The sequence below is a fragment of the Nerophis ophidion genome, linkage group LG11 (assembly GCF_033978795.1).
Source record: "Nerophis ophidion isolate RoL-2023_Sa linkage group LG11, RoL_Noph_v1.0, whole genome shotgun sequence".
NCBI classification, from domain to species: Eukaryota; Metazoa; Chordata; class Actinopteri; order Syngnathiformes; family Syngnathidae; genus Nerophis; species Nerophis ophidion.
This window is the reverse complement of record NC_084621.1, coordinates 6,596,203-6,612,247: the sequence shown is the minus strand read 5'-3', so window position 1 is coordinate 6,612,247 and position 16,045 is coordinate 6,596,203. Positions and strand designations below refer to the sequence as shown.

At 41.1% G+C, this 16,045-nt stretch overlaps 1 protein-coding gene across 2 annotated transcripts in view; it reads left to right on the top strand.

Moving 5' to 3' along the window:
• maneal (mannosidase endo-alpha like) overlaps positions 1 to 14,552 on the top strand; it is a 20,357-nt gene extending 5,805 nt beyond the window's left edge. Inside the window, exons 3-4 of one of the 2 annotated variants that reach the window (XM_061914993.1) lie at positions 7,526 to 7,602; positions 13,867 to 14,552. In XM_061914993.1, coding sequence (XP_061770977.1) covers positions 7,526 to 7,602; positions 13,867 to 13,945 — 156 coding nt within the window. In that variant the 3' untranslated portion in view covers positions 13,946 to 14,552. Of the gene's footprint in view, positions 1 to 7,525; positions 7,603 to 8,704; positions 10,920 to 13,866 lie in introns of those variants that run through there. The other variant, XM_061914992.1, reaches the window with a different exon arrangement.
• Positions 14,553 to 16,045: the final 1,493 nt, after the last annotated feature.

Here is a 16,045-nt window from a genome sequence, read left to right as displayed (position 1 = left end):
GCGACCAATAAAGTGAGTTTCTTCCAAGTAGTATTATCACTGCAGGACGAGGAATAGCTAAACATGTTTCACTACACACTGTAGCTCGCCGGCATCACAATGTAAACAAACGCCATGGGTGGATCTACACTTGACATCTACTGTAATGATACCAAGTCCAGGAGCGTATTTAGTCTATATTTCGATCTAGTCTAGCAGGATGTGGGATCTGAGTCGAGGATGTCCTTGTGGCTCGTGCAGCCCTTTGAGACACTCCTGATTTATGGCTATATAAGAAAATATTGATTGATTGATAGTCGATACTGCTATGATGATATCGATATTGTTTAGCATCACAAAATCAGTTTTTTGTTGTTTTATATATTATGTTTATCCACTCAGGAAATACATCCCTGGACACATGAGGACTTTGGAATATGACCATGTATGATCTTGCAACTTCTTGGTATCGGCTCGATACCCAAAATTTGTGGTATCATCCAAAACTAATTCAAAGTATCAAACAGCAGAAGAATAAGTGATGATGACATTTGAACAGAAGTGTAGATAGAACATGTTAAGAGAAAGTAAGCAGGTATAAACCATAAATGAACAAGTACGTTAATAATTCATTTTCTACCGCTTGTCCTTAATAATTTGGACAAAATAATAGTATGATGAATGACACAATATGTTACTGCGTATGTCAGCAGCTAAAATAGGAGCCTTTGTTTGTTTAATTCCTACTAAAAGACAAGTTGTCTCGTATGTTCACGATTTTATTTCAGGACAAAATTGTTCTTCGATTGCAATCATTTTTAATGTACCGTAAGATTTTTTTGTTAAAATAAAGACAATAATGCCATTTTTGTGAAAAGCTAAAGTTCAATCAATCAATCAATCAATGTTTATTTATATAGCCCCAAATCACAAATGTCTCAAAGGACTGCACAAATCATTACGACTACAACATCCTCGGAAGAACCCACAAAAGGGCAAGGAAAACTCACACCCAGTGGGCAGGGAGGATTCACATCCAGTGGGACGCCAGTGACAATGCTGACTATGAGAAACCTTGGAGAGGACCTCAGATGTGGGCAACCCCCCCCCCCCCCCTCTAGGGGACCGAAAGCAATGGATGTCGAGCGGGTCTAACATGATACTGTGAAAGTTCAATCCATAGTGGCTCCAAGACAGCAGTGAGAGTCCCGTCCACAGGAAACCATCTCAAGCGGATCAGCAGCGTAGAGATGTCCCCAACCGATACAGGCGAGCGGTCCATCCTGGGTCCCGACGAGCGTTGAAGTAGCAATGATTGTCACACACACACACACACACACACACACACACACACACACACACACACACACACACACACTGGGTGTGGTGAAATGTGTCCTCTACATTTGACTCATCACCCTTGTTCACCCCCTGGGAGGTGAGGGGAGCAGTGAGCAGCAGGGGTGCCGTGCCCGGGAATCATTTACGGTGATTTAACCCCCATTTCCCGGGATTGAACCCTGGACTACTCAGGACCTTCGTATTGTGAGGCAGACGCACTAACCCCTCTTCCACCGTGCTGGTTTTGTATTAGTGTTCATACAAATAGTTATGCCGGCCCCCACACACATTTTTTTTTTCCCTCTAAATGTGGCCCCCGACTCAGAATAATTTCCCAGGCCTGCTCTAGACATTTCCAGTACGGAAGACATGATGGACGCGGGTCAAAGATCCGTAGGGACGGAACAAGCTGCGTACATCAGCAATATGGCGGACCATGTGACCTCTTGCCAATTAGGCTGGAAAATGTGGTGGAAATGAGTGCAGGAAACAAGTGTGGGCGTGCGGCGGCCATATTGAAGGCTTATTAAAGTTTGAAAGTAAGCTGAATTCCACGCGTGGCATAGGAGACACAGTTGATGCGTCTAAGTCATCCTTTCTGGGACTTTCTGCAAAATTAATGCTTGGGGGGGGAGCAATAAGTGCTTGTGAGGGTTCTGTTAAGTCCGTGCAGGTGTGGTCAATAATGCAGCATTTCTTCCTAAAGACAATAAGCAGCAGCAGCTGATGTACTCGTGAGGAATGTGTAGAACATGCAATGGCAGGATGTCAACGATGCACATTTTCACATGGAAATGTGCTCATCTTTTCTGAGGGTGAGTGCGGAGGAGGGCTTTTAAAAAAGTAGGGATGAAGATCCTGAGAAATGACTTGCATGTTAAAGGATCTCAACCTTCGTCACCATCGGTCCCGAGTGCGGCCGGACAGCCGCGGGCCAAGAAATGACGTCGCAGAGTCCGCATGCAAGGTCAGGCTAGAAACGCCATGAGAGAAATCAATCAATCAATGTTTACTTATATAGTCCTGAATCACCAGTGTCTCAAAGGGCTGCACAAGCCACAACATAATATTGTGAGAGTCCAGTCAGTAGTGGAGAAATGTCACTACATGACATATATACTCACATCATGTATATATTACATGTTATTATGAATGTTACTAGATACTACATATAATACTTACATCATGTATATATTACATGTTATTATGAATGTTACTAGATACTACATATATACTTACATCATGTATATATTACATGTTATTATGAATGTTACTACATGACATATATACTCACATCATGTATATATTACATGTTATTATGAATGTTACTAGATACTACATATATACTCACATCATGTATATATTACATGTTATTATGAATGTTACCAGATACTACATATATACTCACATCATGTATATATTACATGTTATTATGAATGTTACTAGATACTACATATATAATACATCATGTATATATTACATGTTATTATGAATGTTACTAGATACTACATATATACTTACATCATGTATATATTACATGTTATTATGAATGTTACTACATGACATATATACTCACATCATGTATATATTACATGTTACTATGAATGTTACTAGATACTACATATATACTTACATCATGTATATATTACATGTTATTATGAATGTTACTACATGACATATATACTCACATCATGTATATATTACATGTTATTATGAATGTTACTAGATACTACATGTATACTTACATCATGTATATATTACATGTTATTATGAATGTTACTACATGACATATATACTCACATCATGTATATATTACATGTTATTATGAATGTTACTAGATACTACATGTATACTTACATCATGTATATATTACATGTTATTATGAATGTTACTAGATACCACATACAGTATATAATACTTACATCATGTATATATTACATGTTATTATGAATGTTACTACATGACATATATACTCACATCATGTATATATTACATGTTATTATGAATGTTACTACATGACATATATACTCACATCATGTATATATAACATGTTATTATGAATGTTACTAGATACTACATATATACTTACATCATGTATATATTACATGTTATGAATGTTACTACATGACATATATACTCACATCATGTATATATAACATGTTATTATGAATGTTACTAGATACTACATATATACTTACATCATGTATATATTACATGTTATTATGAATGTTACTACATGACATATATACTCACATCATGTATATATTACATGTTATTATGAATGTTACTAGATACTACATGTATACTTACATCATGTATATATTACATATTATGAATGTTACTAGATACTACATATATAATACTTACATCATGTATATATTACATGTTATTATGAATGTTACTAGATACTACATATATAATACTTACATCATGTATATATTACATGTTATTATGAATGTTACTAGATACTACATATATACTTACATCATGTATATATTACATGTTATCATTAATGTTACTACATGACATATATACTTACATCATGTATATATTACATGTTATCATTAATGTTACTACATGACATATATACTTACATCATGTATATATTACATGTTATTATGAATGTTACTAGATACTACATATATAATACTTACATCATGTATATATTACATGTTATTATGAATGTTACTAGATACTACATATATACTTACATCATGTATATATTACATGTTATTATGAATGTTACTACATGACATATATACTCACATCATGTATATATTACATGTTATTATGAATGTTACTAGATACTACATATATAATACTTACATCATGTATATATTACATGTTATGAATGTTACTAGATACTACATATATACTTACATCATGTATATATTACATGTTATCATTAATGTTACTACATGACATATATACTTACATCATGTATATATTACATGTTATTATGAATGTTACCAGATACTACATATATACTTACATCATGTATATATTACATGTTATTATGAATGTTACTACATGAGTTTTGATGGCATTTATATAAGACTTAGAAGGCATTTAAAAAATACATCCATCATCATGTCTTTCAAAATAATTATAAACAATAGGCAGGATTCCAAAAAAAGTGCAGTTCCCCTTTAAAATCAACAAAAAAAGGCTCTTAAAGGGGAACATTATCACAATTTCAAATGGGTTAAAAACAATAGAAATCAGTTCCCAAGGGCTTGTTTTATTTTTTTATATATTTTTTATTTTACATTTTATTCATAGCTGTATGTAGAAGTGGCTGCTTGTATCTGCTGCTTTAATGTCTTTCATGTCCTTTGATGTGTCTCTCTTACACACATGTAAGAAGGATGTGTGCTATGGCTATGAGTGTTTTTTTTCCCTTGGCCTCAGTCTGGGGCCCAGGCTTAGACCCATTTTTTTTTAATCTTTTATTTTTTTCTTCCATTCCCCCCTCTTGTTTACCTGTATCTCACCTTTTTTGTAAGGGGCGCCAGAAGTTGGCAGACCTGTCAGCGATCCTGTTCTGTCTCCCTGTAATGTTTGTCTGATCTTGAATAGGATTGTGCTGACAATTGTAATTTCCCCTCGGGGATTAATAAAGTATGTCTGCTTCTGCTTCTGAGTGAGGGAAGAGTGGATGGTGAGATGGAAAGGCGGATCGGTGCGGCGTCTTCAGTAATGCGGACGCTGTATCGATCTGTTTTGGTGAAGAAGGAGCAAAAATGTTCTACTTTTGACCGCATTTTACCAGAAAATGGTTTGAATTTTGAATTGCATGACTTGAGCATTTAAATGTTGAGGTTCTGCTGTGCATTCCACTTCACACAGTGTTCCCTCCAAAGCACTTTCTAAGCCTTCCAGCACCACGCAGTTTAACATCCACCACTCAGCCCTCTTGGGGGGGGGTCATGCTAAAAAAGCCAGCCTTACACCTTTCATTATTATATAAGCTGTGCAGCATTTGAGCAGCACCCACACACACTCATGCATTGCTGCCGCTGGAGAGGACCTGAAATAGTCCGCACCAAGTGAGGTCTTGTGCGCGAGACTGGAGATCCCTGGGGACAAGTTTGTGTCCCAGGACAATCATGTCCCTGATGGGATGTCAACATTTCTGCACGCTAGATGGGCCGCAAGAGCTGCATGCACACAGGGGCGTCCACCATGCAACTGTCTTACTTAGATAATATATATATGTGGCCTCCATTGTTAAGGTAGGACTTCATGTTGAGTGTTAGAACACACATTCAACTCATTGACCCATTTCAGTAAATGAAGTGTAGTTATTGTGAATTCAGGTAATTGAGAGTTGAGGATTATTGGATGTCAGTAACTATCAAGCCATACAAGATGGGGTGCAGTACTTGGCTGCAACCAGCAGAGGCACTGCTGCTTCATTTAATATCAAATAACTTTTTTTTAATCAAACAGTGAAGTGTCAAGCAGCCATTTTACCAACAGTTTTTCCCCAAAATAAATGGAAAAAACCCGCTGACTATGAGTATTTTTATTTGAATTCAATAGAATTTTTTTTAAATGTCGACATTCGTTCATTTAAAAAGAAAACCTGAAAAATGTTCTGACAATTTTTTCGATTATGCAATTATATATATATATATATATATATATTAAACAAAACAGTAAAGCTGTTATTTTACAATAAAAATTTTGGGAGAAGGCAAAAATAAACGGTTGTTTTGCTAACATTCATGTATAAAAAAATTTCACTGTCTGCTGTCATTTGGTGGTAGCAGAGGGTGTATATTCTAGAGCAGTGGTTCTCAACCTTTTTTCAGTGATGTACCCCCTGTGAACATTCTTTTAATTCAAGTACCCCCTAATCAGAGCAAAGCATTTTTGGTTGAAAAAAGAGATAAAGAAGTAAAATACAGCACTATGTCATCAGTTTCTGATTTATTAAATTGTATAACAGTGCAAAATATTGCTCATTTGTAGTGGTCTTTCTTCAACTATTTGGAAAAAAAGATATAAAAAAACAAATGATTTAATTATAAAGAAGTAATCATCAACTTAAAGTGTCCTCTTTGGGGATTGTAATAGAGATCCATCTGGATTCATCAACTTACTTCTAAACATTTCTTCACAAAAAAATTAATCTTTAACATCAATATTTATGGAACATGTCCACAAAAAGTCTAGCTGTCAACACTGAATATTGCATTGTTGTATTTCTTTTCACACTTTATGAACTTACATTCATATTCTGTTGAAGTATTATTCAATAAATATATTTATAAAGGATTTTTAAATTGTTGCTATTTTTAGAATATTTAAAAAAAATCTCACGTACCCCTTGGCATACCTTCATGTACCCCCGGGGGTACGTGTACCCCCATTAGAGAACCACTGTTCTAGCGTACTGGAACAGTTAGTGCTGCAAGGGGTTCTGGGTATTTGTTTTGTTGTGTTTATGTTGTCTTACGGTGCAGATGTTCTTCCGAAATGTGTTTGTCATTCTTGTTTGGTGTAGGTTCACAGTTTGGCGCATATTTGTAACAGTGTTAAAGTTGTTTATACGGCCACCCTCAGTGTGGCTGTGGACCAAGTATGCATGGTATTCACTTGTGTGTGTCGCATATATATGTGACTGGGCCGACACACTGTTTGTTCGGAGGAAAAGCGGATGTGTCGACATGTTCTAGAGGACGCAAAGGCAGTGCCTTTAAGACACGCCCCCAATATTGTTGTCCGGGTGGAAATTGGGAGAAATTCGGGGGAATGGTTCCCCCGGGAGATTTTCAGAAGGGCCACTGAAAATCGGGAGTCTCCCGGGAAAATCGTGAGGGTTTGGCAAGTATGCAAATGTCAGAAGTTTGCTGAATTAGGAGAACAGGTTAGCTTACCATTTCTGACGTGTTACCTTTTGGTGCTGATGTTCCGACTTCTTTTATGAGGTTTTTCTTCATGTTTTCCCAAGTTGTTCCACACCAGTCATAAATATTGAAAGTTGAATTCAGCGTCCGTGCAGCTTTTGAAATATTGATATGATGAAGTGTTGGAGTAGACGTCATGTCGGAGTCCTTGTTGCATGGCTGCTTCTGTCTGTCAACTGTGGGGGGAAAAAAATGCTAAGAGCAGCAACATTTTGCATGAAAATTTAAATATGTGTAGTATGCTGCAAACCCAGAAGGTGAGTCCATATATCTGTGCTTCTTTCCTCCAGGTTGCCTTTCACATCCAACCCTACAGAGGACGGAACGACCAAAGTGTGCACGACAACATCAAGTACATCATTGACAGGTAGACACTTTTACACCTCCTTTACTCACGGAGCTTCATGCATACTTTAAACTGGTAAGTTCTTTTAGAAAGACTTTTGGGTTATTTAAAGCCCATTTTAGACTTTTCAAAGTGTGCCAAATTCAAAAATCCACTCTTTAAATATTACACAGCAGAGAGTGGCTTTGATCACACACACATGTGACGTTTGTGGCTTTCTGACACTTTTTAGCTTAATTAGGTTGAGCATATTCTGACATCCCAAAAAGGACACATAGATGCGTGCCAAGGCCGGGACTATGTGAACATTTGACAATGATACTTGAACTTGCTTTATAAATAATAGATTTATTTAAAGGCCTACTGAAAGCCACTACCAGCGACCACGCAGTCTGATAGTTTATATATCAATGATGAAATATTAACATTGCAACACATGCCAATACAGCCGGGTTAGTTTACTAAATTGCAATTTTAAATTTCGCGCGGAAGTATGATGTCACGCATTGTAGAGGACATTTTGTTCCAGCACCCTTCACAGCTAAAAGTCGTCTCTTTTCATCGCAAAAATTCCACAGTATTCTGTCGCAAAATTCCACAGTATTCTGGACATCTGTGTTGCTGAATCTTTTGCCATTTGTTCAATGAATAATGGAGACGTCAAAGAAGAAAGCTGTAGGTGGGAAGCGGTGTATTGCGGCCGCCTTTAGCAACACAAACACAGCCGGTGTTTCATTGTTTACATTCCCGAAAGATGACGGTGAAGCTTTACTATGGAACAGAGCCGTCAAGCGAAGAGTTAGTGCTGCAAGGGGTTCTGGGAATTTGTTCTGTTGTGTTGAAAATCCCATGGCCAACACTGCTGTGTACAGAGGAGACAAAATGCTTCATTTAAATAAATATATTATTTATAAAGCAAGTTCAAGCATCATTGGCAAATGTGTCCTCTTTTTGGGTTGTCAGATTATGCTCAGCCTACCATTTGCTATGAAAGATACGGCTATAAGTCAATGAAAAGCAGTCCTAACGGCTATCACAAGACCAGTGCGTGATCTGTGGACCAAGGACAACACCATTAGCATCCTTGAGGTGATTTCAATGTGCTTTCTGACTTCTGTTGAAGGTATGGCGACCATGCAGCCTTCTACAGGTTCACCTCCAGCACGGGAAATAGGCTTCCTCTGTTCTACATCTACGACTCGTACCTGACCCCCGCCGAGTCTTGGTCGGAACTTTTGGTGCCCACAGGCTCCCACAGCGTGCGGGGCTCCGCCTACGACGCCATCTTCATCGCTCTGATTGTGGAGGAGCGCCACAAGCAGGACATCCTGGTGGGCGGCTTCGACGGCATGTACACGTACTTCGCCTCCAACGGCTTCTCCTTCGGTTCCTCCCACCAGAACTGGAAGGCCGTTAAGAGTTTCTGCGACGACAACAATCTCCTCTTCATCCCCAGTGTGGGACCGGGCTACGTGGACACCAGCATCCGCCCGTGGAACAGCCACAGCACCCGCAACCGGGTCAACGGGCGCTACTACGAGACGGCCCTTCAGGCGGCGCTTAGCGTTCGGCCCGAGCTGGTCACCATCACGTCCTTTAACGAGTGGCACGAGGGGACGCAGATAGAGAAGGCGGTGCCTAAGAAGACCGCCACCAGGGTCTACTTGGACTATCAGCCGCACGGGCCCGAACATTACCTGGAGCTAACACGACGCTGGGCTGAGCACTTCAACAAGGAGAAGGAGCAGTGGCTCATGTGAGCTTTCTACCAACACATCGGCATCAAACAACGGACTCTAATGGACGTCCATAGCCCCTTTCAGACGTCCAAGCTCTTCCCCGTGTTATTGTTCAGGAAGGGCGAGTACTACTTTGACCTGGCAACTGAACCTTCTGATGTATCGCGGTCGTGACAGCCAGGACGGCAACAAAGTATCAGGGTTTTATTCCCGCTTTACAGGGACTGGAAGAGTCTGGTGGTTTTGCATCAAGCAAATGTCCCCCTCAAATATCTCAGACGTCTCACCAGACCGTGGAACCGTCCAAACAACTGATTATGGGGATGGCGTGTCAAATGTCCCCCTCAAACATCTACGTCTCACCAGACCGGCATCAAACAACGGACTCTAATGGACGTCCATAGCCCCTTTCAGACGTCCAAGCTTTTCCCCGTGTTATTGTTCAGGAAGGGCGAGTACTACTTTGACCTGGCAACTGAACCTTCTGATGTATCGCGGTCGTGACAGCCAGGACGGCGACAAAGTATCAGGGTTTTATTCCCGCTTTACAGGGACTGGAAGAGTCTGGTGGTTTTGCATCAAGCAAATGTCCCCCTCAAACATCTCCTACGTCTCACCAGACCGTGGAACCGTCCAAACGACTGATTATGGGGATGCCGTGTCAAATGTCCCCCTCAAACATCTACGTCTCACCAGACCGGCATCAAACAACGGACTCTAATGGACGTCCATAGCCCCTTTCAGACGTCCAAGCTCTTCCCCGTGTTATTGTTCAGGAAGGGCGAGTACTACTTTGACCTGGCAACTGAACCTTCTGATGTATCGCGGTCGTGACAGCCAGGACGGCAACAAAGTATCAGGGTTTTATTCCCGCTTTACAGGGACTGGAAGAGTCCGGTGGTTTTGCATCAAGCAAATGTCCCCCTCAAATATCTCATACGTCTCACCAGACCGTGGAACCGTCCAAACAACTGATTATGGGGATGGCGTGTCAAATGTCCCCCTCAAACATCTCCTACGTCTCACCAGACCGGCATCAAACAACGGACTCTAATGGACGTCCATAGCCCCTTTCAGACGTCCAAGCTCTTACCCGTGTTATTGTTCAGGAAGGGCGAGTACTACTTTGACCTGGCAACTGAACCTTCTGATGTATCGCGGTCGTGACAGCCAGGACGGCAACAAAGTATCAGGATTTTATTCCCGCTTTACAGGGACTGGAAGAGTCCGGTGGTTTTGCATCAAGCAAATGTCCCGTCAAATATCTCATACGTCTCACCAGACCGTGGAACCGACCAAACGACTGATTATGGGGATGCCGTGTTACTGTTTTAAGCCCAGACAGTCGCAGTAATTTGCAGCCTTCGCTAGGTTCTGTGAAAAAGACCCAGGCGGGTAAATGGCAGATCAACCGCGAGGCGGTTGATCTTTTTTGGCGTGAAGAGGCCAGTATAGGAAAGAGTGACGGACCTTGTTGGTACCCTTCAGGTCATCGGTGGAAAAACTAAGCGCACTAATAATTTAGAGCATCAGAATCCGTCACTACCACTGCTGTCTCATTCCCAAGAAAGTCTTGAACTGGACTGATGTTACTTGACTGATTGAAACTTGTATTAGTAGATTGCACAGTACAGTACATATTGCGTACAATTGACCACTAAATGGTAACACCCCAATAAGTTTTCCAACTTCTTTAAGTTCATCAATTCGTGAGCGTCGACCAAAACCGTTGTCAACCCTTCCTAAATCAAACGCTCTGGTTTTCGGCATATTTTTTGATTGTCACATCTCCACCCAGGGCAGCACGGTGGTAGAAGGGTTAGTTCATCTGCCTCACAATACGAAGGCCCTGAGTAGTCCAGAGTTCAATCCCGGGTTCGGGATCTTTCTGTGTGGAGTTCGCATGTTCTCCCCGTGAATGCGTGGGTTCCCTCCGGGTACTCCGGCTTCCTCCCACCTCCAAAGACATGCACCTGGGGATAGGCCCCTCCCACCTCCAAAAACATGCACCTGGGGATAGGTTGATTGGCAACACTTAATTGGCCCTAGAATGTGAATTTTGTGTGTCTATCTGTGTTGGCCCCGTGATGAGGTGGCGACTTGTCCAGGGTGTACCCTGCCTACCGCCCGAATGCAGCTGAGGGAGGCTCCAGCAACACCCAAAAAGGACAAGCGGTAGAAAATGGATGGATGGATGGATCTCCACCCAAACGTTGCAACACTAAGTAGATTCAGTACAGTCAAAAGAACTGCCGATCCCATCATTAACGGACGTAGGGAGAAGTACAGAGCGCCAATAAACCTTAAAGGCACTGCCTTTTCGTGCCGGCCCAGTCACATAATATCTGTGGCTTTTCACACACACAAGTGAATGCAAGGCATACTTGGTCAACAGCCATACAGGTCACACTGAGGGTGGCCGTATAAACAACTTTAACACTGTTACAAATATGTGTGAACCCACACCAAACAAGAATGACAAACACATTTTGGGAGAACATCCGCACTGTAACACAACATAACAAATACCTAGAAACCATTGCAGCACTAACTCTTCCGGGACGCTACACTATACAAAAACCGCCCACCTAAACCTCCTCATGCTCTCTCAGGGAGAGCATGTCCCAAATTCCAAGCTGCTGTTTTGAGGCATTTTAATATAAATAATGCACTTTGTGACTTCAATAATAAATATGGCAGTGCCATGTTGGCATTTTTAACTTGAGTTGTTTTATTTTGGAAAACATTGTTATATTGTTTAATGCATCACCACAAAATCAGGCATAATAATGTGTTCATTCCACCACTGTATACATCGGTATTGGTTGATATCGGAATCAGTAAGAGTTGGACAAAATCAGAATATTGGCAAGAAAAGACATCATCGGACATCTCTAGTTTTTCTGAGTAACGTATTTTGCGGAATATTTCTGTGCAGCTTATATATGTAAAATATGTTTTTCTTCTAAAATTTGGTGTGTTGTATAACCTCAAAGAAATACGGTACAGATTTTTTGTTCAACACCATTCTTCATATTTTTTAGCATCACTACGGGATCGCATCACACACACACACACAACAGTAACCGCCCGCATGTCTTTCCTTGATCCTGCAGCCAAACTGTTCTGGCTCCATAAAACTGGACACAGTTGTTTTGTGTAATATTACTCGTTAACCCGTTAAGTACCTCGGAGTCTTGTTCACGATTGGGGGAAGAGTGGATGGTAAGATCGGTGTGGCGTCTTCAGTAATGCGGACGCCGTATCAATCCGTCGTGGTGAAGAAGGAGCTGAGCTGGAAGGCAAAGCTCTCAATTTGAAGACTATGTGTCAGGTTCAAACACTGATGACATCTATTAAACAGACAAGAAGCAAGGAATCATGCAAAGACAAGAGTTCAATTTAGCTCATGAGGAGAACGCATGGAGCTGCACACTTGGTCACAGTCTCGCCCTACACTCTAAGGTACAGCTTCCGCGTCCCTCTATTCATTCAGGAGTTCCCCAGTGAACATCGCTGAGGCCGCCTCTAAAAGGAGTGGTCACATATATCATGCAAAGCAGATCCAGTACGCACAATACGTGACGGGATGTGCTGGGAGCCTTGTGATTTCACCTCGTCTGCGTGCTGTTGTCTTATCTGCGTTGAGGTCCTTGAAGTCCTTGGCTGTTAGCGGGCTTAAAACAAAGAGAACATCTGCGGCTGAGGCCACCCCTCGGACAAGAAGTTTTGTCCTTGCACAGATAGAAAAAGTACAGCTAGAGCACAATAGCTAATGGGCTAATGGTAAATGGGTTGTACTTGCAAAGCGCTTTTCTACCTTTATTTCCAAGGAACTCAAAGTGCTTTGACACTATTTCCACATTATCACACGGGAGCTGCCATGCAAGGCGCTAACCAGGACCCAACAGGAGCAAGGGTGAAGTGTCTTGCTCAGGACACAACGGACATGAATAGGATGGTAGAAGGTGGGGATTAAACCACTAACCTTCAGATTGCTGTCAGGCCACTCTCCCAACTTGGCCACGCCGTCCCCATAACTGTAGCAACGGACTTTAAGCATATTAAAGTTGTGTGATAACTTAAACATAATTATTCCAACACTATGTCTCCCGGCTGGCCCTTGGAACGCCTCGGGATCCCCCGGGAGGAGCTGGTCCAAGTGGCTGGGGAGAGGGAAGTCTGGGCTTCCCTGCTTAGGCTGCTGCCCCCGCGACTCCACCCGGATAAGCGGAAGAGAATGGATGGTACTAGCAGTGATTTTGTTCATTCCGTGTTGACTTAAGGAACTGTGAAAAATCTAATTTAGCTTTTGCGTTGTCTGACGGGTGTGAAAACCCCAGCTGCTCGGCCCTGGCAACCATCCACTAAATATTCTACACATTCCTGCTGACTGCAGATTTTTCGTACGACATTTTAAGTTTTGTTAGCGACACTATGCAATAAAATGTCAACAACTGTAAGCACTGCTTTTGTTTATCTGTCCGGAGAGCTGAAGTATCGTCTTTCCACAAGTTTGGTGATGTTTTTTTTGTAATCCCATTAGCTGCAAATACTCAAGACAAGACAAGGAGATAAAAGGAAGTGAGAACATTTCTATATTTTCTGGTACGACATGCTACTAGGTTCCGACCACCTCCAGGGCAAGTGGAGTTACACAATGGCGCTAAGACAACAACAATATGAATACAAAAACGTTAATGCGGGAATATTGCTTTACACATTTTGTTTCCCGCTGATTGCTTAATGCTTCTTCCTGGCATTCTGTTTTTCAAAATAAAAGTATCAAGTCTCTCATGGAGTGTGGTTGAATTGCCGATATGACTTCAAACATTTTCTCATAGTTCTTTTTATTGATTTCACATTCACATTAACAACAAATTCAAACCCTCTTCATCCCCCACCACTGCTGTCACTCAAAACAAAAACAAAACAAAAGTAAGAGTACGTACGAAAGTACCCAGAGTAAAATAAATAAGTAAATAAATAAAAATTGATACAAGGCACTTGAGACAAAGTACCGTATTTTTCGGACTATAAGGCGCAGTTTTTTTTCATAGTTTGGCCGGGGGTGCCACTTATGTGTGAAATTATTAACATTACCGTAAAATATCAAATAATATTATTAATCTCATTCCCGTAAGAGACTAGACGTATAAGTCGACTACTGTAACGTATTATTTTCGGGTCTCCCCATGTCTAGCATTAAAAGATTACAGTTGGTACAAAATGCGGCTGCTAGACTTTTGACAAGAACAAGAAAGTTTGATCACATTACACCTGTACTGGCTCACCTGCACTGGCTTCCTGTGCACTTAAGATGTGACTTTAAGGTTTTACTACTTACGTATAAAATACTACACGGTCTATCTTGCCGATTGTATTGTACCATATGTCCCGGCAAGAAATCTGCGTTCAAAAGACTCCGGCTTATTAGTGATTCCCAAAGCCCAAAAAAAGTCTGCGGGCTATAGAGCGTTTTCCGTTCGGGCTCCAGTACTCTGGAATGCCCTCCCGGTAACAGTTCGAGATGCCACCTCAGTAGAAGCATTTAAGTCTCACCTTAAAACTCATTTGTATACTCTAGCCTTTAAATAGACTCCCTTTTTAGACCAGTTGATCTGCCGTTTCTTTTCTTTTTCTTCTATGTCCCACTCTCCCTTGTGGAGGGGGTCCGGTCCGATCCGGTGGCCATGTACTGCTTGCCTGTGTATCGGCTGGGGACATCTCTGCGCTGCTGATCCGCCTCCGCTTGTGATGGTTTCCTGCTGGCTCCGCTGTGAACAGGACTCTCGCTGCTGTGTTGGATCCGTTTTGGACTGGACTCTCGCGACTGTGTTGGATCCATTGTGGATTGAACTTTCACAGTATCATGTTAGACCCGCTCGACATCCATTGCTTTCCTCCTCTCCAAGGTTCTCATAGTCATTATTGTCACCGACGTCCCACTGGGTGTGAGTTTTCCTTGCCCTTATGTGGGCCTACCGAGGATGTCGTGGTGGTTTGTGCAGCCCTTTGAGACACTAGTGATTTAGGGCTATATAAGTAAACATTGATTGATTGATTGATTGATAAGATTTCATGGGATTTATGGATTAGGAGTGAGAGATAGTTTGGTAAAAGTATAGCATGTTCTATATGTTCTAGTTATTTGAATGACTACTACCATAATATGTTAGCTTGCTTATTTATGCCTCATATAACCTAAACTTATTCAGCCTGTTGTTCACTATTCTTTATTTGTTTTAAATTGCCTTTCAAATGTCTATTCTTGGTGTTGGATTTTATCAAGAAAAATTTCCCCCAAAAATGTGACTTATACTCCATTTATTATGCATTTTCGATTTATACTCCGGAGCGATTTAAAACTGTTTGTAGTGATCTTAAAGGACAACCTAATGTTTTCTAAAAGTGCGACGTCCATATTCAAAGGCATTAGCTCACTTTTAGCTAAATTCTATTTATAACCGGAGATTTCACCAAGCTGAGGATTCATGGAATCGCAGACTCTGCGTTGGACAATAAATGAGAAGGTCGTCAGCATCAAGGGACATTTTATGTTCTATGTTTCCTCTATTTATGCCCATTATGGAGTGATTAGACCTAATGGCTAAAGCTAGGGGTTGAATAGCCAGGACAAAAAGAAAAGGGACTGAGGGGGGCTTCAAACATTTGACACTGGAAATAAACGTAAAAGGAGAGAAACACACTTATTACATTGCTTG